The 26414-nt window shown below is 43.9% G+C and overlaps 1 protein-coding gene across 1 annotated transcript in view; it reads right to left on the bottom strand.

Annotated features, from left to right (window-relative positions):
* Nucleotides 1-26414, bottom strand: part of gabbr2 (gamma-aminobutyric acid (GABA) B receptor, 2) — a 170911-nt gene that overhangs the window by 40160 nt on the left and 104337 nt on the right. The window contains exons 8-13 of the mRNA XM_047605430.1: nucleotides 22859-22919; nucleotides 16432-16512; nucleotides 15502-15652; nucleotides 14420-14552; nucleotides 13390-13497; nucleotides 10084-10206 (exon numbers count right to left, since the gene is read on the bottom strand). Coding sequence (XP_047461386.1) covers nucleotides 10084-10206; nucleotides 13390-13497; nucleotides 14420-14552; nucleotides 15502-15652; nucleotides 16432-16512; nucleotides 22859-22919 — 657 coding nt within the window. The remainder of the gene's footprint in view (nucleotides 1-10083; nucleotides 10207-13389; nucleotides 13498-14419; nucleotides 14553-15501; nucleotides 15653-16431; nucleotides 16513-22858; nucleotides 22920-26414) is intronic.

Raw genomic sequence — 26414 nt, forward strand, 5'->3', positions numbered from 1 at the left:
GGACAGGCTTCAGTTGATAAAGACAGACCCTCTGTGTTCGTACAGACAAAAATCATCGGCAAATTCTTCTACTGCAAATCTTGCACATGTCCACTGAAGGCACGTTATAGGCGTCTAACGATTTAGTCAAATCGTCCATCCAGTGAGTATTAGTATAATCTCTAAAATATGCATTTTCCTCATCTATTTGTGCCAAAACAGTCCATTGAAACATGCTAACCGCCGTTTACAAGCTACATAGTTTGAGATGTTTGGCCTCCAGTTAGACCCCGCCCCTCAAAAACCGTCACACTGTTTACAAACGGTGAAGGGAAGATATGTATCAAATGATAAAAGTTCAACATATTAGCTCGGAAAAGAACCAAACAAATGTCTAACGAGCAACACGGATGCTCAGAGAAAGCATCATACATGGAGTATGTTGAACTGGTCTGTAAACTTGGTGGCAAGTGTTCCCGGGAAAACTCACATTCACACCTCCTCCTCAAGAAAAGCAGTTTTCTACATAATAACAATGTTTGTGGTGGTCAAATGGATGGAGGGGCTGAACACCCGTGAGAGTCATTTCGTCTCTAAGTGCACCTCATCATCACCTTGCTGCTTCTGGGACCGCCATCACCATCGTGTTTATTATCATCATCATCATCATCATCATCATCATCATCATCATCATCCCCAACCCAGAGTCACCACCATTATCAAGAGCTGCATCGCTATCTTGAGTTTATAACTAATCATGTCTGTGCCCGTGGCCAGATGAGATAGAGCCGCCTTGTGTGTGTGTGTGTGCGCACATGTGCGATGGATGCTGAGCCATAATGGAATCCTCAGGGCTGTGGCCAAGCAGAACACTGATGGATGCGTCTGGTCACTGATAGAGGGAGTCTCCGGTGTGAGAGGCGGGACGGCGCGAAGGCGGGAAGAGACCAGATGAATGGAACGAGAGGATAGACAGGAAAAACTGAGAAGGAAGAAATCATAAGTATCGACTAAACCCTCAAAACACGTCTTCAATCACGTAGAGAGCGACATTTAAATGACTACACACACACACATGAACCCGGACGGGATCACGCCAGGTATTAAAAGGCCGTTTTGAATCAATCAAAGCAGACCACATCCTCCTGTCTGTGCACACATACATATAAATTCACATATACCTGCAGTATATTATCCAGCATCCACACTACAATAGTGGAAACTCTTGACACCACTTTTCATTTGAAAGACTTCTAATTGGTCAATTGCATACCCCTCATGCTCAATCAGCTGTTGCCTAGCAACTGCAGTCCAGGGCAGCGGGAAGAGAGGAGCAGGAGGAAGGCTGGGCAAAAAGTGAGAGGAGAGCAAAAGACAGGTGCGGGTAATGTTGGAGGTCAGGGATAATTTAGCCTGTTTGCGCTGGTTTTGTTACAGAGAAAGACAGGTACACAGGCAGATGAGGGGAGAGATGGAGAGAGGGAGGAAGGAATCACACAGCGCGTCGAGGCGGGGAGAAAGCAAAAGGAGGCAAATGCTGCCACCCAATTCCATTTTCGACAGATTCACTTGAACAGGCTCAGTCATGCACAACCACATGTCCAATTTACCAGCCGGAGTGTCAACAAATACCGTGCCTCTGAAGCAGTCCTTAGAGCGCTTACCCGCATGATTCAATGATAACGCTGTCAGCTTACACATCCTGTACACTGTTGTCCCTCACAGACAAGTCAAATACCAGTGCACTGGCAGAGCGCGCGAGACAAAAAAAACATACTGGGCAAATATTCTCCTCAAAAATGATGAAATCCTCTGTAAACGAAAACTTCTGTTGGCTAGATATTCAGGTTTCTCCTCGTCCCTCCCCTCCCCAAACAGAGGCAGAGAGCTATACAGAATGAGACACCTCAGACATGAAAATGCTTTCAAACTTTTAAGCTTTTCATTTGCAAACACGCCACTGAACTACTGCCGAGATTAAGTGACTGACTACTCCAATCAGGCATAACATTATGACCACCTGCCTAAGACTGTGCAGGTCTAACTTGTGCCTCCAAAACAGTGGTCGGTGTTATTTGCTTCCCCTGTCACAATGTCATGGCTGATCGGTGTATATTTAAATCATTGGTGTAATTTAAATCATACATTTAAACACTTCAGCTTCTGCTTTTTCACCTGTTCATAATGCAGCAGTCTTTGTGCAGGTTGTCGGATGGTGGAGACCATCTGACAGGCCTCACCGCTGCTGGCTGGGACATGCAAAAACGGGCAAAACTATAAACGGAAGCGCGTATCCCCGAGGTATAACCTGTGACACACTTATTTAGGATACCTCGGAGAGCGTGAAAATAACAGGTCAATGTCAAAGGCGCCGTGCTGGATCACACCCCACACAAAAGTACAACTCAGCCCCGGACAAAACTTTCAGAAGCGGGTACAAAAATGAGCGAGATAGCAGAACATTGTAACTAAGCCCGTTTGAATAGAGAACAACGCAGAGCAACACGTTACCCCGTCACAATTACCGCAGTACTTCATGCAATTCAGCGCACACAGTGACAATACCTTACTACAATGCAAAACCATTCGTTTAGGATAGGTGAACTCTTACAGGAATCTTAGAGACATCACTAAGAATGTGTGAGGTCTATGTACTCTTCCCTTTTGTTCTCTCCCTCCCATTCTTGTTCCCTCCAGAGGTGGTCGATGAGAAGAGGCCTAGGTGGGTGGTGGTTATCCCTTAATGACCCAGTTTACTTTGAAAAGGCATTGATCTCAGCCAGTGCTTTACTTAACGCTAACAAAGGAGCCTCAAAGCCCATCTTAGCACCATCTTAGGACTGTACGGAGCCACGCGGATGAGGCTGCAGATGACACTGTTCCTCATACTTCATGATTCTCACGTATTTGTCAAACACATCTTTCGTCTCCGTCGCTGGGAATGTGATTAACACCGGACAAATCTCCCCATAATCTGAGATGAATTTCATTTCTGAACGCCATTTTCCCAAAGAATGCTATTTTCAGATTCGAAAGCCAACTGGATTAAATGAAATGTAAACAGGAATCTGCGTGCCACTCGCTTTCACCGAGCTAGCTGGTAGTGAAACAGGAGCTGCGTGTCCTTCAGATGCTATTCACACAATCAACAGTTGACTAAGGCTGCAACGTGTGTAAGGGTGCAGGATAGGGATGTACGATATCACTATTTTTCCTTTCGATCCGATACCAAGTAATATCAAAGCTAATATACCGATACTTTTAGACGTGTACTTGTGTATATGAAAATGATGACTGTTTTTATAATGAACATTTGTGAATGTAAGTAGAGTTTAATTACACAATGCATTATCCAGCTTTTAATAAATGTGTTAAGATGATAGCAGGAATACGAGTCCAATCTACTACATATTGTTCTGGAATGAAACGTTTTTCTCCATTTTCCCATCTAAAAACAAATAATAAAAAAAAAAAATGCAAAATTGACAAAAATAGGTTATTGTATGTTATGTAAATGTATCTGTGTTCATGTCTATGACGGGCACTCTGGTGTATTCTGTCTGTCACAGAGCAACTTCATTCATTCTCTCCTGTCATGATGTGAGAGTGGAAGCCAGAAGGAAAACTTGTTCCTATAGCCTACGCAAATAATGACTAGAGATTTCACTTTTTACTTTTTTTTTTTTTTGTTTTTTTTGTTTTTAGAAATTATTACAGATTCTGTGTCATAAAGGTATTAACATTTCTTGTGGAAGCAGACTTGGGATCGATATTTTGATGTGAAGATTGATTCTAAAAAACACACAGAAGTATCGATATTTCTGGATCGTTCCACCCAACAACTAGCTCAGGAGGAAGGGAGGGGGGGACAACGCTGATTGTGGCTGATGTGGCATATGCCTGGTTGGTCAGTGTATGTAAACATTCAGCCTAGCTGACCTTGACCCACACAGGATCCTAGAGGACCTGGACACACATCGTCAGCCAATCTTGTCATTTTTCTGGCTCAAGGAACTTTGCCGTCACATGTCTCACTCCGTCCGTCCACACTCTCCCCAACCCGTCCCATTAACACCAAATCTCGGTGGAAGATCATCAGAAATGTCAAAAAATTCCTCCCTTTGAAGAGGTGGAATTGGAAATCTGAGTAGAAAAAAATAGTGTGAGGAAAACAAACACTAGGATGAAGAAAGACAGAGAGAAGGCGAAAAAATAAAGAGAATATTTCAGACGGGCCACAGCACTGCCCTGTTACAAATCTACCGAGGGGTAAGAACTATCCAAATGTAGAATAGAAGAAGAAAATGGAGCAGGGCGTTTGGAATAACAAGGGTTCTGCAGACAGCAAAGGAGCTGGCAGCGCAATTCTGACAGCGAAACGCGGACGAGAGGAATGAAATGGATAGATGGCGAAGAGGGAGAGGAAGAGACCGAGACGGCTCCAAAGCAAGCAAACGTACAAGGTGACGAAAAAGAAGGAACATTGAATAAAAGACGGGACTGAATGTGAGAAAACCTTATACCTGTGGGAGATGGCGAGAGTGCGTTAGCATGTCGGCGAGAGGACTCTGCCAAATGTAACCGAGTGGGAAAAGGAAGCTGGACAGAAAAGGCAGGTAAAGGAAAGGTATGCTTTATTTCTTGGCTTCAGAATAATGAATGGTCGCGTATCAACCACCAAAACTTAAAAATAAATTTTAGTCACTCACCCTAACCCTAACCCATAGGGGTTTATAGAGGCAGGGCAAGAGTAAAAAATGAAAAGCTTGAAGCGGTCGACACAGACTCCCAGGCCCGTTGTACACGGTGACACTAAAAAGTGAAGTCACATTGATAACAGGTGCCCGCTGTCAAATTGGTCTGATGTGATTATTAATAGAAATGACAACAGATGCAAAAGCTGGCCCCTTCGTCTGTTGCCTGCAGCAGGACAGTTGTCTACAATGACTTTTCCTCCTTTCAGAAAACACACTAACAACAATGTGCTTTTATCCCCCCCATCCTTCCAAATAACATATTTACAGCAGATGGTGTTTTACAGATTTCCAGACAGAAAAAACAAACAAAAAAAAAATCATGTGTAACCCAGGCAGTTGAACTACTTTAGATGTATTTTAATGGTGAAAGAAAGAAAGAAAGAAAGAAAGAAAAAACAGCGGCCTCATATCTGACCACACGTGTTATGTTACGAGCAGCTAATGAAGACCTTAACACTGCCCTTTAATCCCTGGTTAGATTAACGCCTCACCTCCTCGCCTGGCATGCGCCTCCTCGTCTCCACTCCCTCTACTGATAACACAGGCTCACATTCGAACTAATCACCATCATCTCATCGCTGCATAAAGAGGAGCATTTCCACATTAAATGCAAGTAGTGAGTCATGCTTTGGCTTGGTACCCCAACGATATGATTGTGGGAACGGTTGAGTGCATTTTCAAAGGATGAAACTCCTCCGCCCGCTCCCTTTCTCTCTCTTTCTCTTTCTCTTTCTCCCCCCTTGTCTAACCGCGTACAGGTGGGGGTAGCGGGCAGAGGCAGGAAAGAAGAGGTGACTCTCCGAGAGCTCCTAAACTTCTGGACGAAAACCTTTTCAGCTCCGACGATGTACCAGTCCGTGTTTCTATATGGACACTTTCAGTCTTCCCAGCATGTGTCACGGCGCTGAAGTGGGTGTCACAGCCCGTTATTTTTGTCTCATGAATCAACAGCGCTGCTCTCCGCGTTATGGATGTCAGGAACCATGGCCGTTGCCATGGCGATGCCACACTGCAATATTCTTTCGCAGCCCGCCCGCCTGCCCGCAGATGCTTGCAGCAGCTTCCAAGCTGGGGTAAAAAAAAAAAAAAAAAAGCGACGGAGGGAAGGAGGGAGGGGAGGAAGAAAGAGGAGACACGAGGAGAGACCAGAGTAGAGGGGGTCTGCCGCAGGATCCGCCAGAATGCTAATCACCCGTCCTCGACAGTTTGTCCTTCATTATGCAAGAGACAATACCCACAACCGCGAGAGGGGACATTAACATGTCTGTAAGCTCACATCCGTACGTACACAAACACACCCATGGATGAGAAGGCACGTGCGGCGGATGCGTACGACGCGAAGGCTAAAACCTGCACAATGCATGAGCGTGAGCACGCGTGGCTCGATACTCATGCGCGGCGTTGACACTAATACATGTGTCAGTACTGCGTGTCTTAATCTGACTTCAGCCAGAAGTCCTCCTGCTAAAACATCCACACCATTAACGGATGCTCAATTATTAACGAGCCACAAAATGGATCTAATTGCTCACTGCAGTCCAAGCTTTTTCCATTTGCATTCCCTGGATGTCCCCGGTGCAGTCAGAGTGATTCCTGCCTTTAATAAGCTCTCTGGGAGAGGAAGACGCCGATACGGAGAATGTTCCCTGCGCCGTATGATTTAGGGGTCAGTCAATAAAGGACAGTTGGTATTAGCCTCTCAGCCAGTTTACCTTTAATCTCAGCAAAGTTTTATTATTATTATTATTATTATTATTATTAAATTCAGCACACATGGTAATTTTCGTGACCAGTACGTACTGAGGAGCACATCAGAGTCCAAGGTTGGTTTAAAGAGGCTGGGGACAATGTCAAGGTCACAAGTCATTTTTTTTTCTGAAAGCGTATCATCTGCATATTGTAATTAGAAGTGAAGGCTTGAGGAGCAGCCATAAAATAAGACTCCAGGGTCAGTCCTTCTCTCGATTAGGAGCCTTAAAGACTCAACCCTGGCCCTTCTTTACTTTTATTTGGAAGGCTATTAAATCAGTCATGTTTTATGAAGCATTCCACAAGGATGTATTGTCAGCCTCTTCAGCTTCATCGCCTTGTTAATGTTAATAAAGGATGCAAAGGGGAATGGCCTAGTTTTGCTAATGGTAGCTCATTAAGCTTAGTTTGCTGGATTCAGACAAGTGGGATTACCCTTGCAGGACCGACTGTGTCCGTTGGGTAAGTCTTGGTTGTCATTTCATGAGCAAGAGATCATTTTTACCCACAATGTCAACTACAGGCAATTTTACTGATAATAATTGAGTGTCTAAAAAAAGAACCGTTTCTACAGCCTCTACTATTCCTTTAAACAATGTATCAGCTCCCCTGTTGGTTCTGGTCAAAAAGGTAACCCTCCTGTGAGATGGTTCAAATCACAAATGCGATATACTAGGTAGTACCGCGCCAGATGAATAACACTGTGTTGTCATACTGCATACCCTTGGGTGCAGCAGGTGGATACATCTTTGCGGACCCCGAGCTCCAATCCCAATTCTCCACAGTGGAGGAATAAGAAGAGGGAGGAGGGGGGACCTTGACAAAGGCGGAGAGAGTGACAGAATAAGAGAGGGAGGGAAAAAAGGAAAAAGTCAACAGATCGAGGGAAGTAGCAGGGGAATGTTGGCCTAGTATGATGTGATAGCTCTCAGGAACTAATGGCCTCTCTCCTTGTACCAATTACCATTAGTCAGTCAGAGCTAGTCTCACTGGCTCCTTGGCTTCATGGAGTCCATCCACCGCAGACTCATTCCACATCCCCACAACCACAATCACCCCATTTTCATTTAACTAGATCAAAACAGACTACTACCAACTACAGTGGGTAGTTAGGAGAAAATCTAATGAACCAGCAAGTCTCATTTGACTAATTTGTTGGGCAACATTTTTTTTCAGGATCTTCAACGCGACACCTGTTGTGCCAACAAAGCGGCCTCATTAAACTGAATGGGGCTGATGTCGTAATTAATGCAGTGCTTATGTCAGTACGAACCTGACTCTCCTTCCGTCTACGGTGCAATAAATGTATTTGTTTCTACCTCCCCGCTCTATTTATTACCATAAACACAGCGTTGGGCTGGGCTGGGCGCGGTATCATTTTTAGCCTCTCTTTTCCCTCCTTATCCCCTCTCTGGGTATTTGGGTTGCCTTCTGGTTTCTGGTCCCATCTGACAGGCCTGGAGGCCCCTGGACGCAGAGGAGCTCCAGGCTGTCTCTCCCCCAGCTGAGTCCCAAGGGTCTTCTGCTACTGGTACTGGAAATCTGGCAGGCTGGGCAGGCATGTGGAGCCTACGCCTCAGCCCAGGCATGCAGATCCACAACCCCGGGGGGAATGCAGACTCCCACACCAAGCGGTTTATATATTCACAACACTCCCCTGGCCGGGGGCTTAGACTCTGAGAATACTCCACGAGGACACGACTGCGCACACTGACAACATTCACAAATGAATATGTTAAGCAAGGCTTCGCTTCAGCCTTCAGGCAGGCTTAAATGTATGAGTGGCTATCACCACAAAAGGAAATGCGGCTTTGTACGGCGTTGGACAAAAGTGCTGAGCATACCTTCACGGCGCACCAAACGGAGCATAAGAATGTAACAATATATCATGGATTTCTTCCTCAGAGATCTCTCACAGGAATCTTTTCATCAAGAGCAAAGAGAGAGGAAAAAACCCGACCCGCACTATTTATCACTTCACAAGACTTTAATTGAAAAAAAAAAAAAAAAAAAAAGTGTAAACCGGGTGCGAGGCAGCAACCGATGCCCTTACATCCCCCGCAGGACCTCAGCAACCCGCAAGCAAACAACGAGAAAATCCATTCAGCGTGATCAAAAGAAGTTTCCATAAAAAACCTCCCAACAGATCCTGCCTTTCACTGCGCTGACCTACTAATAACCTCTGTTTAGCAGAAGGGTCAATGAAGATCCAGCGAATGCCATCAATTTCTGAGGGCTGTGGGCCCTTGGGAGGCAGTTAGCCGTCTCATGACCCATATACAGAAGTCTAAGGGACTTGAAAGACAACTCATTAGAGGGGATATCTACTTAGTAGTATCCATGGTCTGTGGTCTTTAAAGGCGGATGATTTCATCTCAGCTGCGGAGGAATAACTCCTCCTGCTTGTCAGCTGTAAGCAGAAGCTGTAAAGTAAACATAAGCTCCCGTGCTCCACTGAGTTATCTGCCTGCGCAGTAATACTGTTATTACTTCGGCGGCGAAATGAACGCATCCAATCAACATGTTAATTTGACGTATGTAATTATCTGGCTTCTCATTAATTTTTTTGTCACCCGTTTTTTTTTTTTTTCTTTTTTCTTTCATACACCGCGAACAGATGTGCTTTAATAGATTTAGAACCACAGCTGCTGTGCATGTCATCGCTTTTACGATTACACGCAGCAAACCTTGACACCTGTACAAATTTGTCTTCGCTGCACCTGATCTGTAACCAAGTTACCTTAAGACGATTTAAGCCTCCTTTGGCCTAATGCTTATCCATCCCTTTGTGTAACGACTTGACAGATTGAGGGCTTCTGCAGCCTCCGCGCGGTAAAAGTCTTAACCGCCAAGTTTCCAGAAAGAGAGGCTATTCTCAAAAAAAAAAAAAACGAAAAATACTCAATTTAGATTCAAAGCAGTGCAGCCATGCTGCGTACTATTTTACAGATATTTCAACAGAAAAAAAAAAAAAAAGAAAAAAATCAGTCTGTCATTTTAACTAAAGTGACTAATACCTCTGGGTAAACAAATATGCAGTTAGGTCCTGCTAATTCACAGTCTGGGTTCCCTTAATATCACTGTTGACAGTCATGTGCTAATATGTCATGCTTAAATGAAAACACTTCACACACCATCAGCCTGCAATGCCAAAGCTACAGTATGTTCATTTGAGCCAATTGGGCCCAAATATAAACTAATCCTGTCCCATTTTCTTACCAGCCACAGTATAGAAGAGTTCATTCCCACTATTTTCACGCCACCTCTCCAGCGAAGTGAAAGTAATGCCAAGTGCCTCTTTTTTTTTTCAACGGGCCCTTGCCAATGTCTCCCATCCAAGCTGGCAAATGTCCGGCCATGGGCTGAGCACAGGAGGCAGCAATGGCTCACATCCTGACCCAAAAATAACAAGCACAACAAAGATGCTTGCGCTACAGCCTACGGCAGACATTTTGTTTGCCTAAACTCTAAACACACAGGCATTTTTTAACGAGAATCTCCCGGCTGAGGCGAGCCACACTGAATCAACATAAACAAAACCATAATTGAGCGCGAGTTTCGGGCGAGACGGGGGGAGAAACGTCAAATGCGCGCTGACCTCCAAGCTGTATTCTTCCACGGTCCTCCTGAGCGGGTCCACAACCTGCCAGCAGATGAGGATGCACAAGTCGATTAGCAGCATCCCGCCGACGATGATCAACAGCTTCTGGTCTTTTATGATCTAGAAGGGGGAAGAGAAGACGTGTGCGTTAGCCTAATGGCACACACCTGCTAATCTTGTAGCATGTGTGTCTGTGGAGCCATTTTAAACAACATTTCTTACTGACCACTGTAATTACATGAAGCAAGTGATTCTGATCACTCAGGACCCAAACCCCTACTGCTTTTATTGTAACCCTCTAATCATGGACTGATAACAATGCATTTAACTGCAATTAACCACCTACCAGGATAGGAAACCAGCCAAACTGCGAGTCCAAAAGACCAAAGCCTGGTTCAGATACTTATTTATTTATTTATTCACTGTCTGAACATGTTGCGTATTTAGCTTCTCCGGCTCAGGGCTCAGAACCGCTGGCGTGGTTCTGTCAGCAATGTGCCACCAGCAAGTCCCGATTCCATTGCCTTGCAGTGGGAGAATGTTGAAAAGATTCACCAAACAAAAGCCAACGCTGTACACAACAAACGCTCCTCCTTTGTACCCTGAACTTTAGAGGGATGAAAGCCATGACCTGTTTGTGATCTTTATTTATTATAGCGTTTGACTGTCCGGAACGGCCGATCAAAGGAAAGGTCAGGGAACACAGGCTGGGCTCTGTTTGGAGAGCATCACATAGACCAGATGCAAAACGCTGGTCTTGCTCGTGTCTCCATAGGCTCGGAATGAGTCGGGGACTGTTTTTTTTTTTTTTTTTGATCTGCTGTCTTTTGATGGAACTGGCTCGGAGCAAATTGTTGGACTAATGAAAAACGCCTGACACGATGATGAACGACAATGTAAACAAAGCGTTTCACCTTGAAATTATGGAAGAAAATGGGTGATGAAATGAATTTAATTCTAACCATCAAATGCTGTAGAAACGGCGCGTGAGAATTTGGAGAAATTTACAAAGAGAGCTCTACACGACCATCTGCTAAACTGTGATAAGTTACTCTGCCAACTGAATCTGCTAGACAAACTATGTAATGACTCTAAATTACCTGAAGTGTTATGTTTTTTTCCTTTCCCTAGTTATATTGGCCCAAAGTTGGATTCCAGTGTATTAGCCTGGAGAGATTTTGAATGAGTGAACTGAGTTTGCTCATTTGTAATATTACGTTGCTAATCGGATGCTATTTTCTGATTATGACGTGTGGTTTAATACCAAGAAGTACAGGCAAACCTGGGGAGTTTTTGCCAAAGTACTGTAGACCATAGGTCCTCAACAGGGGGTCTGCGATCCCTAGGGGGTCACTACAGGGGGTGTCACAAAATCTTTGGTTGATTACACATTATTATATATATTTTTTTTCATTTTCCCCCGAAATTTAAATTTCTTGAATGCAACTACTTAATCTCATTCATCAGTTTGGGGTCCTTGGCCTGAAAAACGTTGAAGACCCCTGCTGTCTGTAGACAAACCAAACATGTTATGTGGACACAATTGTGTGTGTATAGCTGTGAGCTGATGGATAACACGTGTACACGTGTGCAGCAAAATGTCACTAATGAGTGCTTAGTAAATTACCAAGACAGGCAGATGGGCCAGCAGTAGCAACGCGAGGCCGCGGCTGAGATATTGCCAGTTTCGCAAGCGTGTTTGTTTATCCGTGTGTGTGTTAGGAGAAGGAGGACATTGATGGACCCCTCCCGGCGCGCCGTCTCTGGCACTGAGCTTTTTAAGAAGTGAAGAAGTGACGGCTGCAGACCACCAAGTGGAACCCTTATCGAACTGGCCCTTGATTTACAATCTCTGCACTCGAGTGTATAGGGTAAAAAAAGAAAAGAAAAAAAGATTAAAGGAAGTGGTGAAAAAATGCTGCTCCAGTCCCGCAGTTTGAAGAAATGGTGGCTAACACTTGTGTTTGTCCCTCTCCTGACAGCAGTTGGTAGACGTTGCAGGGCAACAACCGCAACTATCACTCTGCCGAAGCCAAGGCACCTACATTCAATCAGTGAGGAAGAAGAAGAAGTGGGAAAGGGTGTGTGTGTGTGTGTGTGTGTGTGTGTGTGTGTGTGTGTGCTGCACATGGATCCTGAACCGACAGAGAATAGCTCGAGGGTTGAGGGCTGAAATATGCAGTATGGGAGTGAATGCTTCTTCTAAAGAAACATTTGTTTTGCCTCTGTTAGCAAAGGACAAAGGGTGAGAGGAGAGGAACTGAATGGAAATAATTGGCTGAGAAAAGTTAAGGGCAATACAGAGGCCAAACTGTTTTGTTTTCCTCGAACGGTCATTTTGAGAAACACAATAAATTGAAGAAGTAAAAGGATGCGTCCGGGCCGGTGTCCCGCATTTCTAAAATGCTAATGTATGTGCTGTGATCTTGTGTCGACCCAGCCAGAGAGCTGCAGTGTAAACTCAAACTTGAGTAAACTATGACTTCTTGTGTTTTGAACTTTCATGTCATCTGCATTCTATTCATCTTAGACAATCATTTGTTTTCTTTTCCCAGCATCCAACCTACTTTCTTTGCCATTTGGGGCACGTTGTTTGTCTCGTCCCTGTCTCTGCCCTGCTTTGCCTGGCTCCTTCTGTCTCTTCACCCTCCCTTCTGCCACTACTTCCCTCCGACCCCTTCCACTTTCTTTGATCCGTCCCTCTCTCCTCCTTCCCTCTCTGCTCTCTCTCTCTCTCTCTCTCTGGCAGGCCACCCACATTTCCTCCAATATTCAACAGGGTGAGAGAGTGGGCGAAGGAGATGGAAAGGAGGGGGGGATGCTATAAATACAAAAAGGCCAAGCGCAGTTACAACATTCGGTGAGTTCAGCACCACTTTATATAACTGGGCCAGTGAAACAGATTGTGTCAGATGTTTAAAGAGCCATTTGTATTTCCAGATCACATGGAAGATTCTAAATGCAGGTGCCAGGGGCTGCCAATCTTTTACCGTGTTTGTTAAAAGCCGAAAAGCTGAATACAGTCACCCACACAGCAGTGCTGGGCTTTCAAAAGCCACGTGAAGCCTCCCGGAAAAGACTGTCGGAAGTACATGTGCCAGTGGAGATGCTAGAGGTTATACTGACGAACTACTAGTATATGTGCTATCTAACAATATGTACACGGTTTAGTGTTTAAAAAAAGATTTAAATATGACCATGAGTGAATGGATCTGTTAAAGTTATATAAGTAGTGAAATAAAAAGGCGACCAGAGCTATAAGAAATAACCTTTAAAAAAAAAAAAAAAAAACATTTTCATTACCTTCTTCTTCATCTTCACATTCTTGAAGATGGCATGCACCCTCCAGGTCTTGGCGAACATAGCGCCGAAAGCAGTTGTGTATCCGACGATGAGGATCCACGTCCGAACCTATCGAAACAACGGGAACATTATTATTGCGTCACGCTGTAAACCTGCGATAAAAGCTGACAGGCAACTGATCTGACGGGCATTTTTTTTTTAACGAGTTCATTCAAAATAGCATTGCGAAGGATTCTAAAAATAAGGAGCTGTCACGTTTATTTTCCGTATCCAGAGCTGTCACAATCCTGAGAGCGTTTCGTTGTAATGAAAAACACAACGTTGACCTCTTGCTTCTTTGGCATGAAGGGCGCCGCTGATGTGTTTTAAAAGCTTCGAATTTGAATATAACCACGTAAAAGCTTAATATAGCTGCAGAGATTGTATGTGAGTGCAGTTTCGGTGTTCTGATATATTTTATAAGCGATTGGTGAGCATTGGTTTTACACGGTTTGTTCTCAAGAAGGCCAGGACATATTGGATGATGACCAACAGGTCAACCTATGTGTTCCTTGTGTGTAATGACAAACTTCAGCCAGGTGACAGCGGCCGACGGGCACAGCCTAACATCTGCATGCGGTATCCGTCTGTCTGTATCTGGGATGGTGGTATCTCAGTGGAAACCAGTTATCACTGTAATCAAAGCACTTTAATTAATCTGGTATCTACATAGTCACAGAGTAATGCTACCTGGGGGGAGACACTTAATGTGCTCTGTGCTAGCTAGAGACCTGCAGAGAGAGATTCAGTCTTCCTTCACTTGGTTACGTCATTACTGTGACTTGTCCTTCAGTAGTATTCTCCATATTTGAAGCAAATTATACATAAAAATGACTTGAAATTAATATCATATATTGTATATAAATAGTCAGTCTGTAATGAAGTAAAAATAAATTTTTGTATGTTTTAGTGACGTGGCTCTTAGCACTGAGTAAGGCAAGCCCAACTAACATTGTTTTATTTATCAGAAAAAAGTACTGAGGGAACTCACAGTGCAGAGGGTTTCAAATTCTTTGTCAGAAACGAAGCCTCCATCCAGACCAAACAGGAAGATGGAGGCGTAGGAGAGCATGCCTCCTAAGATGATCAGGTTGTTCATGTAGGGACTGGACATCTTGATTAGCCTTACGGAGGGAAAATTAAACATTAGAAAAGATTAAAATGGACGACAGACTAAATCTGAATCTTGCACAGACGGGGAAATGTAAAATATGTATCTGTAAGATAAAGGCTTATCAGTTATTATCATGCTTCAACACACAATTCAGTCTGCACATTCCTCTGTCCACCACTTATCTCTATAAACAGATAGTTGCATATGAATTTGGGCTAGGGCTAGGGAAAGACCGTTTGAAAAATATTTGGTTGCATGCAGGTCTGTGTGGGGAGTCATCCAAAAAATAAATAAATAAATAAATAATTTAAAAACCTGGACTGTTAGAGGAAGCTGTCAATGTCAAATTGGAAAATCCTTCTCTGAACTTGGGAATTCTGTAAGAAGTTTCACCTTAATACTGGAATCTCTTACCATTTATTGGAAAAACAGTTTCAGTCTCCCCCAACTGGTATGTATCTCATGACACTAGTCATGACACTAGTCATATGAGCTTCTGATGAGCAACACCCACAGATATTTAAACCCCAACTCCTCACCAGTCTTTTAGAACTGAAGGAGATGCTTGGATCAGTGGAAAAGAGCCTTCAAGACACAACACAAGTCCAGGAGCAAACAATACAATCAAATCCTATCAGCCGCCAAGGACGTCACATATGTCAAGCTAATACCTTAAAGAATTTAAAGTGGTTTTAGAAAGTGTAAGCTGTCAGATCAAAGACGTCAATTACTAGTAGGACTGTAGAAGAAGAAGAAAGGCCGTGGGCAGAACAGCAGGGATGGTCTGCATGTCCCCTGTTATCCAATAGGTACAGTTGAAGCCCGCTACATGGCCATCACTCCCAGAACCTAAGCCGTCCTCTAATTTACTTCCCTCCTGCACTATATACTTAAGTGTTTTCCCTTCATCGTCCAGCGTTCACTTTTAAAGCTGTGCTTCACCAATGTGGGCGGCTGACCTGTGGTTTCTGTTCTTAATGTTGAAGAACAGGAAGGCCCCGGCCATGAGCATGCCCAGGATGGTGATGGTGGACAGGATGCTGTAGAGGGGCACGTTGATGTGGCGCCGCTGTAGACGCACAAACGTACGATCCTTGGGAGGCTCCACACCTGTGAGAAGGAGGAAAAAGAATTTTGTGATATAGACTGTTCTGTCCAGAAACCGAGGATGTTAACACAATCGTGTTCTTTTTCTTGACGTTTCAAATTTGTCTCGTCACTCTGACAACAATTCCGTCCAATCTATTTCTCTTCGTCCTCAAAGCGGCGATACAGAGACAGTTATTTAAGATCCATTTCTTGGCTCTCACTTTTCCCTAGTTGTGTGACTGTTTCTCTATGCACCACAGTCAAGTAATTATAGTTAGATCCTGCATTTTATTGTCGTTTGCTTTATTTTTTTTTTTCCTCCCACCAGTGAGCCAATCGATTGCGATGGCATCATCTTACACATCTCCACTTACTGTGGTCAGGGACGTGGAAATAAGCTTTTTAGATGGTGCAGCCCGAGAGTGTTTGTGTTGGGCAACGTTGAGAAGACGGAGAAAGAGTGGCCAAGTGGAGAATAGCCAGGAGGATCAAACAAATTACAAAGTATGTCAACACAGGCAAACACGGGGAGGGGTGAAAAATGGACTGGTAAATAATTTAGCGGAGAGAGGACAGTTCAGAGTGGAGAGTCCCCTCTCTGAATGGCGGTGTTATCCTGAAAGTGTGGTTTTTGTGTGTGCTTCAGAGAGGCAGTGAGTTCAAGAGTGCAAGTGAACAAAAGAGCAGAGCGATAAGTGGCGTCGACGTTTTAACAACTGAAACAGACGAGTATTACATCCCTCAGTCAGCACTCACACACACACACAAACACAGGCACATGTGTCCGGACCCGTTTGTACCTTGGAACCTGATTGAGTTGTTGTTGAGGTGCAGCACATCAGCAATTGCGTTGTACTCGCCCACCTTCACTTCTTGGCCGTCTGTTAAAGCAAAACACACAAATGTGATGATATTAAGATAAATGCACTTGAACAATCTAGTTATTGTACACAAAATGGTTTTAAAAGGCAGAAGGTCTAAAAGGCACCAACACTGCAACATCCTACAATTTGATACTTTGCCCCTATAACAACTGAGACTGAAAACAAATGCATCAGTTTTATCGAAAAATATGATATTAAATCAGTTTATTCATAGGTCTTCAACAGGGGGTCCGTGACCCCAAGGAAGCACACAGGGGTAGCGCAAAATCTTTGGGTGATTAGACATTTTTCTACGTTAATTTTCCCCCTCAACATGAATTAACATGAATCCAACATCTTTTAGTGAAGGATATATCGAGGTTGTCTTTCAGTCAGCACTTCACTCATTCAGCGATACAGGAGCCGTCTCAACGGTGCACAGTTTCACACAGAGCGCCACACTAGACCTGTCAATCTAAGCCTCCTGTACAGAACGGGCCCCGTCCCTATCACTGCTGAGCCAATTATGAGACCGCATATTACATGCCGACTCTGTCAGGTTCCCCTCAACTGGCCGAGAGACGATTCAGTCCCCAAGTGACATCCGGACGCATGCTGCAGAAGAGAAGCTAACAATGCGGCTCGCTCCCATCGGCCAACTGAGTCCAAAATGTTTCGGTGATTAACGCCCTTACTACATGTAAGTATGTTCAAAGGTAAAGGTATGTTTATGGCAGTTGCGCAGCCACTCTACTGTTGCACATGTTTGAAATTTGAACCTTTATCTTAATATTGAATCCAGAATGATAATAATTATGTATATTTATAAATAGCAGTTTAATATAGAACATATAATCTCTCATCAGTTTGGGGGTCCTTGGCCTTAAAAAAACTGAAGACCCCTGATCTAATCAATCTTCTGAATGAACCGAATTGAAACAGAACATGCTGGAAATGTGTGTTTTGACAGCCCATTCAATATCTGCTGAGAATACATTTGTGTCAATCCATCCAGCGCACATCGAGACAAATCTGCAAAGACTGCCTTGTTGGCTGCGCTATACCAAACATCAAGGGACCTCCAAAGTCATTACAATATTTTCCTTTGGGGAGACTGAATATCTCAATGAAATATCAAGGCAATCCCTCCATGAAATGACGGACTGACACTGCCATCCCCATAACCACACTGGTGAGCAACAAGGCTTAAAACGACATGTCGGATAAAGTTGCGAACAACCCAACGGCGGGCGTGTTATGGCAGCTGTGGCGTGTTCACAGCAAGTCATTTTTAAAGGCATCCTCTACTCAAACTTGTGCCTTAGTCAGTGTCAGCTCTGTTTGATGTTTGACCTTCACTGTGTGAAACTGTGCTCGGAGTCTGACACTAGAAGACATGTTTTAAAATTCATCCAGTGAAATTGGAAAGTTTCTCCAAGGCCAACCAGAGCAGAATGGACTTATAAACCGTGCATACATTTAGTTAAAGGCCAAGTTATAATTTTACATATTCAGGGACAGTGATTTTCTTTTTTTCTTTTTTTAATTAGAGAGAGGGCATAGCTGCCATGTGAAAGATTTCTCACCAGGTAATTTGGCCTTGTAATGGAAAATGCATATCAGACACAGTGTTTTCTTTTCATTTTGAAACATGTCTGCGGGGCAATTATTATCCTCATGGAAATGAAGCGGCTTCCTGGGTTTACAAAATGTTGCACCAGTGATTAGAACTGTTTGGACAAAATATGACTAAGGTTACGTTCAATGACACAGGAAACAACCCTCCTGAAAATCTAATTTTGCAAGTTTTGAAAGGAAAAGGTTTCAGTATTAGTGTCGACTGATAACTTTGCGGGTTAATGTAAAAGCAGACTTCACTGCTACCGATCTCCAACTGATGTTGGAGGAATCAATAAATACAAGCCACCCTTTAAATACCAGTGGGTTTAGCATTTCTTTTTTCAGAAATAGGGACGAGCCTCTCCGGTGTCACATTAGAGGAAGCATGACCTTGTCAGACAAGCCTGGCCGTTCACTCTTAAACACTGCTCACTTAGAGCAAAAACACAGATGAGAAGGAGGAAGAGATCATCCAACGCCTTTTACCGTAAACAGAACACACAACCTGCAACTTCTTCTGGTGCGCATTGCACAAATTTCTCCACTCCTCTCTGTTATCACTCTAACAAGCCCATTGAACTCTTTGGCTGCGATGTCCTTGACTAGGAAAACGCTGCTGCAGCATCACAGGGTACCGCGTTCATCTAATTTCATCTCCAGCTTTGACATCAAAGCCGCAGCAGATGTTGAGAGCAATAAAATACAGCTGACCACTTTAGTACAGTACATTAAATGTGCACACGCAGTGTTTGCGTTTCGAAATTGCTGCCTGCATGTTTCCAGCGAACCGTGCCTTTGTTTGTTTGTTTTTGTCAAAACAGTAATAGACACCGTTCCTTCTTTGAGATGCTAAAATGCTATCGCTGCACTCTATCGCCACGAGCAATATCGATGGCTGCAGCAGGCTGTTAAATTCGACCTGTCGCTCAGTCTGCACAGTGACATTTCATGCCTCCTTGTTTGATAAGTCCCTGTAAAACAACTGTTATTTCACTGATGGATTGTTATAATATGTGAGACAACATTTCACTTAAGTACGATCCCTGACGATATTGCCTTTCCCCTATGTGGAATAGAATGAGGTTGTTGAAAACCTATTAAAAAGGCATTAGCCGTACTGACATGTTCCTTTATAACGGCGAACATGGCCACTGTGGTTCATTTCGTTCATTAACTCAACAGACGACTCGGGCTACAATCAAATAATTGCCCCGATTTCATTTGCTCAAAATGAGTTCCCGTAAAAAAAAATCTGTATTTGTCACCCGTTCTTAAACATGTACATCTCCAGTAGCAGGGATTCGCTGACAATAAAAAGCAATCCTCTGCCTCATCATTTAAAATGAAAAGAATCAAAGCTTAAAAGAGCATCAGTGGTAGCATCATACTTAAACCATGTGTATGAAAGTCATTTTTTCACATCTTAGTACGTTAATGTTCTTTTTTTAACATTATTATAGAGTCTGTGTAGACGGGTGGAAAATATGGGGAACAAGAACTGGGGAACAAAAGACAACACTATTTTAAGAATTTTACAGAATTTTAAACAGGTACTAAGTGCTCTGCACTTGCCCCTCTGTGTCGTGTCCCCCTGTGACTCAGCTATCTGATCACATCCCTGCATGTTAGACTGGCGAAGCTAGTCGCTGAGAAAGAGAAAAAAACTGATTTTTTGAAATAACAACTCAGACGAAACCCCCCATTAGTGTCAAAGACCGAAATGACGGTAGAAGCAAAAGTATCAGACTGTAAGAAGGACAGCCGAGTTATACGTCTGCCACAAGAAGGACGAGGTCTAAGTTAAGAAGTGTGCCAGCCCTAATTTCAGGCGTTGAACTGGTTATTTTGAAGAACGCGGTGTCCTCGAACAAAGTCAAACGAGGCTTGCAGAAGTTCAAGAGTCGCTCTTGGAGTAACGTAAGTGGACATCTCAGTCCCTACTGAAAATCAATGGTGGTATTTAAAGTCTAAGCTGCAGCTGCTGTAAGGCAACACACCTGGTACTAAGTAGTAATAACACAAGTTTATGTGCTTATACACAGGACCTTAGATAATATCCTATTATTACTAGACATATAATCACTAGTGTTATTTTAGACTCCAGTTTAACAGTTAGAATTAATTTTAAGCATTTACTGATGAAATATAAGGCACTTCATGTCTTTCCTCTGAGCTATATCGGCCAGAGTGCAGCTTTGGATCGTCAGGCAGGCCCGGCTGGCTTTAACAGCTCACTGCGTCAGTGACATCTTCTAAATGACTATTATTAAAAGTACCCCTCCTAACATGGTAAAACAAAATGTTTTCTTCAAAAATGTGTCTTCAGAGGTGATTGCATTCGGAGTTCATTTAATCAAGTTTCGGTTTATTATGTGTCACGTCAGAGCTGCGCTATTTCGGCGCTGAACAAAATGAAGCTTCCTTTAAAAACACCGGTGCTACAGTTCAGGGATATGTGAGCTATTTAAGTTGAAAGGACTGCGAGAGGATCGTTGCCTGGAGGCATACTGACAGCAGCAGGGGTGTTGTTATTTGAAAATCCTGCGCAGGAAATTAATTCCTTCTTGGGGTTGCGTGTTGTACATGGTAAATCCTATCATACATCTCTAAAGATCCAACACATCTTAACCTTTTTATGCGCACCCACATTACATCTTCACCTCACTGATACACATGCCGAACCTCTAATTCTCCCCGCCGAATGACGATTGCCGGGTCTCCTTATCTGCCATGCCTGGTGGTGTCCTAATTTAAAATCTGTCCTCAGAGGGCACGGCAGCTGAGATCGAGACCTCTGGTATCGAAATATCTCTTTTCCCCATGAGAGACACGGGGGAAGAAGAAGAAGAGCCATGGAGGCCCTTGACTCACAGATTCAGGCAGGCTGACAGGCTAAAATGGAGGATCAGAGGATGAAGACGGATGATAGGGTCATGTTGAGGATCACTCCCTTTTGAAATATTCAAGCTGGGGTGGTCCCTACACTCCCCCCCCACCCCACAGCTTTTGCACCTGTGTGTCAAAAGGGTGACACATTCGCGATCCCTGACAAGTCAGGAAGAAGCGATGGAGAGAACGTTAAGCAGGGATAGAAGATGGTGAGCGATTCCTGTGACAGGACGGAGGAAAGCATGTTGGAGACACAATGGATTGCAAAAGGGAAAAAGGCACAGAGTAATAATTAACAAAGGTATGTGTTATATCGATAGAAATGTGTCATCAGACACAGAGGCATTAATGGAGTTGCTTCCCTTACTTATCCAAAGCTGCCAATTACTAATTCAGGGTTTCCCAATATTTTACATGGAAACACGTCAATGTGCCCTTGAGAATCTCTCTCATCATTTCTCTCACACACAAACGTAGGTATTCTGTTGTTATTTGGAGGTTAGTTATGAAGTATTGAGGTTAAAACTAAGGTTTCTGGGTAAAGCTTACAGTACGGTTAGGGTTAGGGGCTAAGGAATGCATTCTGTGGAAACCTAGGGTTGTGTGCAGATAAAACATCACCCTCCACTGGTTTTTGTTCCATTTCCACCCAATCATTGATTTTACTTCATTTTTTTTTCCTGACAACACTTTCATTACAGTCATTAGTGACGGCACAGAGACCAGCATGTGAACGAGCCCTCATACAACACTGTCCCGCATATTCCTGCTGCTCTGAGAGAGGAGACACACACACACACACACACACACACACACACACACACACACACACACACACACACACACACACACACACACACACACACTCACAGTGTGTTATATGCAGCCAGAGGGATCAAGCCCCTCTGCAGTCAGGAAGATAAGATAGCTAAGCAGGGAGGACTAAAAAAGCACCATGCAGCGAATGCTGGGAATCCCCTGCATGGAGATGCAATCTCTGGGTTATTCTCTCACTCAGCCAACCCTGCTGGCTCCAAAAAAAAAAAAAAAAAAAGCCCAAGATGACGCAATGAGGACAAAGAGCAAGGGCGGGATTTCAAGGACAAACATTCAATGTCAATACGTACATCCCTAAACCATGGAAGAGACTGAGCGCGGTAAAGAGTCTTATAATTCAGAGTATCGTGCCGCCTTTTTATGCAGATCCGTGCTTGTGTAGACCACAAAAACAGAGCGGTCTAAAGGACTCATGTTTATTTTTCTGAGATGCAGCCCTTACAGTCATGCAAATAATCCTTTGCACAAAAACAACAAGAAAGTGTAAATGTGTTTGCAAAGCGTCAAATGTGTGAAATCTTTTAGATTGCCTTTCTCGCATATTTGAATCTGCTGCAACTTTACTTAAGTCCTCTTGGTCCAACATAGGTGCTAGGACATATACTCCGTCAGGCTTCAAATTAAAGACAGAAACTAAAGGAACATTTGAGAAACTGCTTTCTGAACGCAGGCCTGAGTAGCTAGGATTCAAAATGTCTGTGAAGATTCTCAGTCATCCAGGTCATGGTTCAACGCTTTTTTGGATTAGGATTCAAAATGTTTTAGCAGCTCGATGGAGTCAGGTTGGGGGCGAGTGCAGATGAGTGGAAGGAGGTGTGACAGGTGTAAGTGAAGTGCAAAAGGTCCATCAATACATAGTTCTTGATGTTTGCAATCGATGCTTTCCACTCAAAATAGATTGAGAGAGATTAAGGCGTGTAAACAATGCAAGCAGAGGCCCTCGGAGGACTACAAAACATGAAGAGAAAATCAAAAGAGGTTAATATCGAGAGCCGAGTCACATTAGTCTCACACTTACTTTGGAACTGGTTGAATTTTATTGTGCCCATCCTCTCTCCATTGCGAAACATGACCTGGCCCTGGAAAAGAGCACAAACAAAAAGTATATTTAACATACACTGTAAACCCATATAATATGCATGTTAACTTCAAGCTGTTGAAACTGCTCCCAAAGATGCAGCCTAAGCTTTAAAGTGAATTCAGTCAGAAAAAAAAAGCTTAGTTCAACTAAATTTATGCACATATTGCTTTCCTGATACCGGAGCTTTGGCAGGAAAAGGGCTCCCGCACACTGCATCCTGTTTGATTAGAAGTGGCCGAAATTGATCTGTTTATAGGCGTAAACAAAATGATCCTTGGGCCAATTCATTTGCTAATATCCTTGGAACAACATCAGGTCGGCAAAGCGGCTTGATTTAAATGCGTTACCTCACTCAGCCCCGGTGCAAATGTGAGCTCAGACAGTGTTTAAAAAGCAATTTTAAAATGTTTGGCCGTGAGAAAGTGTGAAGTGGTCAGTCGGTGTTACTGAGCTCGTACGTTTTGCCTCTCGGGGAAAGGTGCGTTCACCGGTTTAAAAAAGACTGTCTTAACACGACAAAAAAAGAACAATGGAACGTGTCTGATTTGAGCTCCACGGCAACAGTTTCAAGCCAAAGGCGCGCAAGGTAGATAAAAGCTCTGCCAAATTTTGGCAATATCTCAAACACGTATTCAAATTATTGGGCTTCTGTCACTTTGCCTTCTCTCGTGTTTTCTATTTTTTGCCCTCCTCTCTTGTTGTATAGTCTCCTTCCTACTCTGTGCTCTCTACATCTACCAGTGCTGTTCAATTAATTCAAACCACCATCTGCTTGCTGAGCTCCTTAATTACACATTTAAGTGGGTTTACGTATTAGCAGATAGATAGATAGATAGATAGATAGATAGATAGATAGATAGATTAGCACTGGGTGATAAAAAGACAGCCGAGGGGAAACCGGGTGGTGGGGGGTCTGTGGAGCCAATTTTGCCTCAAAAGATGGCGAGCTTTGAAGTTGCAGAGCTCAGTCCCGCCCCTCTGTTTGAATCCCACTCTTTGTGTGGCGTCTTTGATGTTTGCGCGTATGCACGCATGTCGACGTGTACGCACTTGCCATGTCGTCGCGTTAAGCCTATGCGAGCGTCTCCGAGGGGACACATCCTCCGGTCGTGCTTTTAGCATGGCGACGGTACAACACGTCTTCTAATGCAAACTTTGCACCACGGTGTCGATCCGACTCGACGTTAACAAGTTCCCCTCGTCGCGCGGCCCTTTCGCTCGCCATGCTATGTAATTACACGTGGAGTGTAAACAGGACGTTACAGTGCACCCCTATACCTCAGCTCATTAGGAATAACATTTAGATAACGGTGGTGTGTAAACAGTGTCAGTGTTGGTTAGGAGTAAGGCGAACTTGACTTAAGCTCATAATGAGTGTGTGTATCTGGGTTTCTAGAGCAGCTGCGCGCTATACGTGCTCCGGCTCTGCGTTAGCACCACCGCCATAATTGGCATTTAAATCAGCAAAAGTGGAGCTATTACAAACCTAACCGAAATGGTATGCGGTTATTTTAACAGTTTTTTTTTGGCAGTTTTTATCTAACAGTCATATACGCGGTTTGCAGAAAACCCAAAGTATATCAAACACATGTAGAGATACGTACTCTAAGAATCTGAGTTAAACTCAGAACCTAGCTCAGAGCCTCATGCACGGACCCAGACAGGTGAGGGTGTTCTAGCATTCACAGGATGTTCAGTCCTGCCTCACAGTTGTGACTGACGGAGCAATCACTGTGTCTCGGCATGTGGGTGTATGTCTGTGTGTGTGTGTGTGTAAGAGCGATAGTGTCCCTCTGAGGAACCAGGTATCGCGATGTCTGAGGAGGTGAGAACGCTGGCAGTGACAAGAGTCACGGGGTCAAATGAGATGTCAGTCTGCGGGCTGCCAGTGTGACACCTGCTGGGTTTTCGGGGTTTTTGGTGGGAGAGCTGTGGCTGCCGATGTGACTGCGATGCACACATATACACACACATTAAAAGAAGAAAAGGGAGGCTGCGCTACTCACTGTTACCTAGAAAGACACTGATACCAACACAACGACCACTGACCGCAGATAGAAAAAAAACAAAAATCAAACCTAAACCCACACACTTGTCATTCTCCAATCACAATCTGCTGCATTTCTTCCTTCGCAGCCCTCCCATGTGAATTCCAGCGTACATCGTTCTGTGGTCCTAGCAGTTATCTGCACTCTCCGTGCCCTGGAAGTCTCTTCAAGCTAATGTCAGCCTTCTTCTCTGTGGCCTTGACAGCAGCCGGATCGATACCGCGGAGCCCTCAGTGATCACTCTGCTGCTGCTGCCGCTGCTACCGAATCAGCAGCAGCACCGAGATCAGCACAGGACGGACGCGGTTCGGTCCTGCGAGACGTGAGTGTACACAGCAAACACACTGTACAAAACTGTGACATGAGAAGTGTCACGAGGCTCTAGCTGCAGGGACTGCAGGAACCACTTCAGTGGTTCCTGCAGTCCACAAACAAGCCGAGGAAGTTGCGCAACGGCTGCTTTTGAAATCTGAATTTGAAAATAGCATGAAAAGATGCGCGCGCGGCGTCGGGAAGGAAATTGCCTCCCTAATTTGTTATTGTGCGTGGGCGGACATTTCTATGTGCTAAGTGTGTGCCACATACAGGGAATGTTTTGATCTCATTTCATGTAATCTCGGAGAAAGAGCACAAATAATATTCAACAGATGTTAAATCTCTCAGTACAAAGATGCATTTAATTATTTTGCAGTGCCACTATCAAACATTGTTTACCATTCGCAGAATATTCTCGCTCGGATTTTTAATCTGAAGACTGGTGTTGTAAAATCCTTATTAAATAAACAATATTCCGTGTTCAGTTGATTTAGTGTAGCTATGCTGACAATTCAGACGGTAACTAATTCTGTTTCAAAATTATTTGCAGACCAGTGCTGTGCTCACTCTTTAAACTGTAACAACAAATACCACTTAAGTACTTCACTTGTAAATGTACTTTACATCCTTCAGAGAAAACACAAAAGGGCTCAAAATGGAGCACACACATCATTTAATTTAATTTGCATTGACATAGTTAGTTAGCAAACTTCCATGTGGAACTGTTGTGTTAATTTTGACATCAGCTGATTGTGCACTCACCAGAAACGAGGACAGCAACTTAAATTTGAGGGTACTCACAATTTACTGCATGTTGCTAAACTTGCGAAACAAACCGTAGACACAAAGTGCATTGCTATATCTACTTAAGTAAAAGGTTCGAGACCATGTTCCGTGGGCGACGGCTACACTTTTAGGATCAATATGAATCAATGCGCTTGTGAAAGGGGAGAGTAAGATTTACGGCCAGCGCACACGGGGCTTTGCCGTCTTTTGTGTGCCTGGAATAAAGAGTGATTGAAATGTTACGTGACCATCAATAGTGTTGCGTCGCTTTGCCCCCGCGAGTCTCCGAGGGAAAGCTCGACGCCAGGCCGCTCCTGATCAGCAGGCGTGAGTCGGTCTGTGCT

The sequence above is a fragment of the Mugil cephalus genome, chromosome 14 (assembly GCF_022458985.1).
Source record: "Mugil cephalus isolate CIBA_MC_2020 chromosome 14, CIBA_Mcephalus_1.1, whole genome shotgun sequence".
Classification (NCBI taxonomy): domain Eukaryota; kingdom Metazoa; phylum Chordata; class Actinopteri; order Mugiliformes; family Mugilidae; genus Mugil; species Mugil cephalus.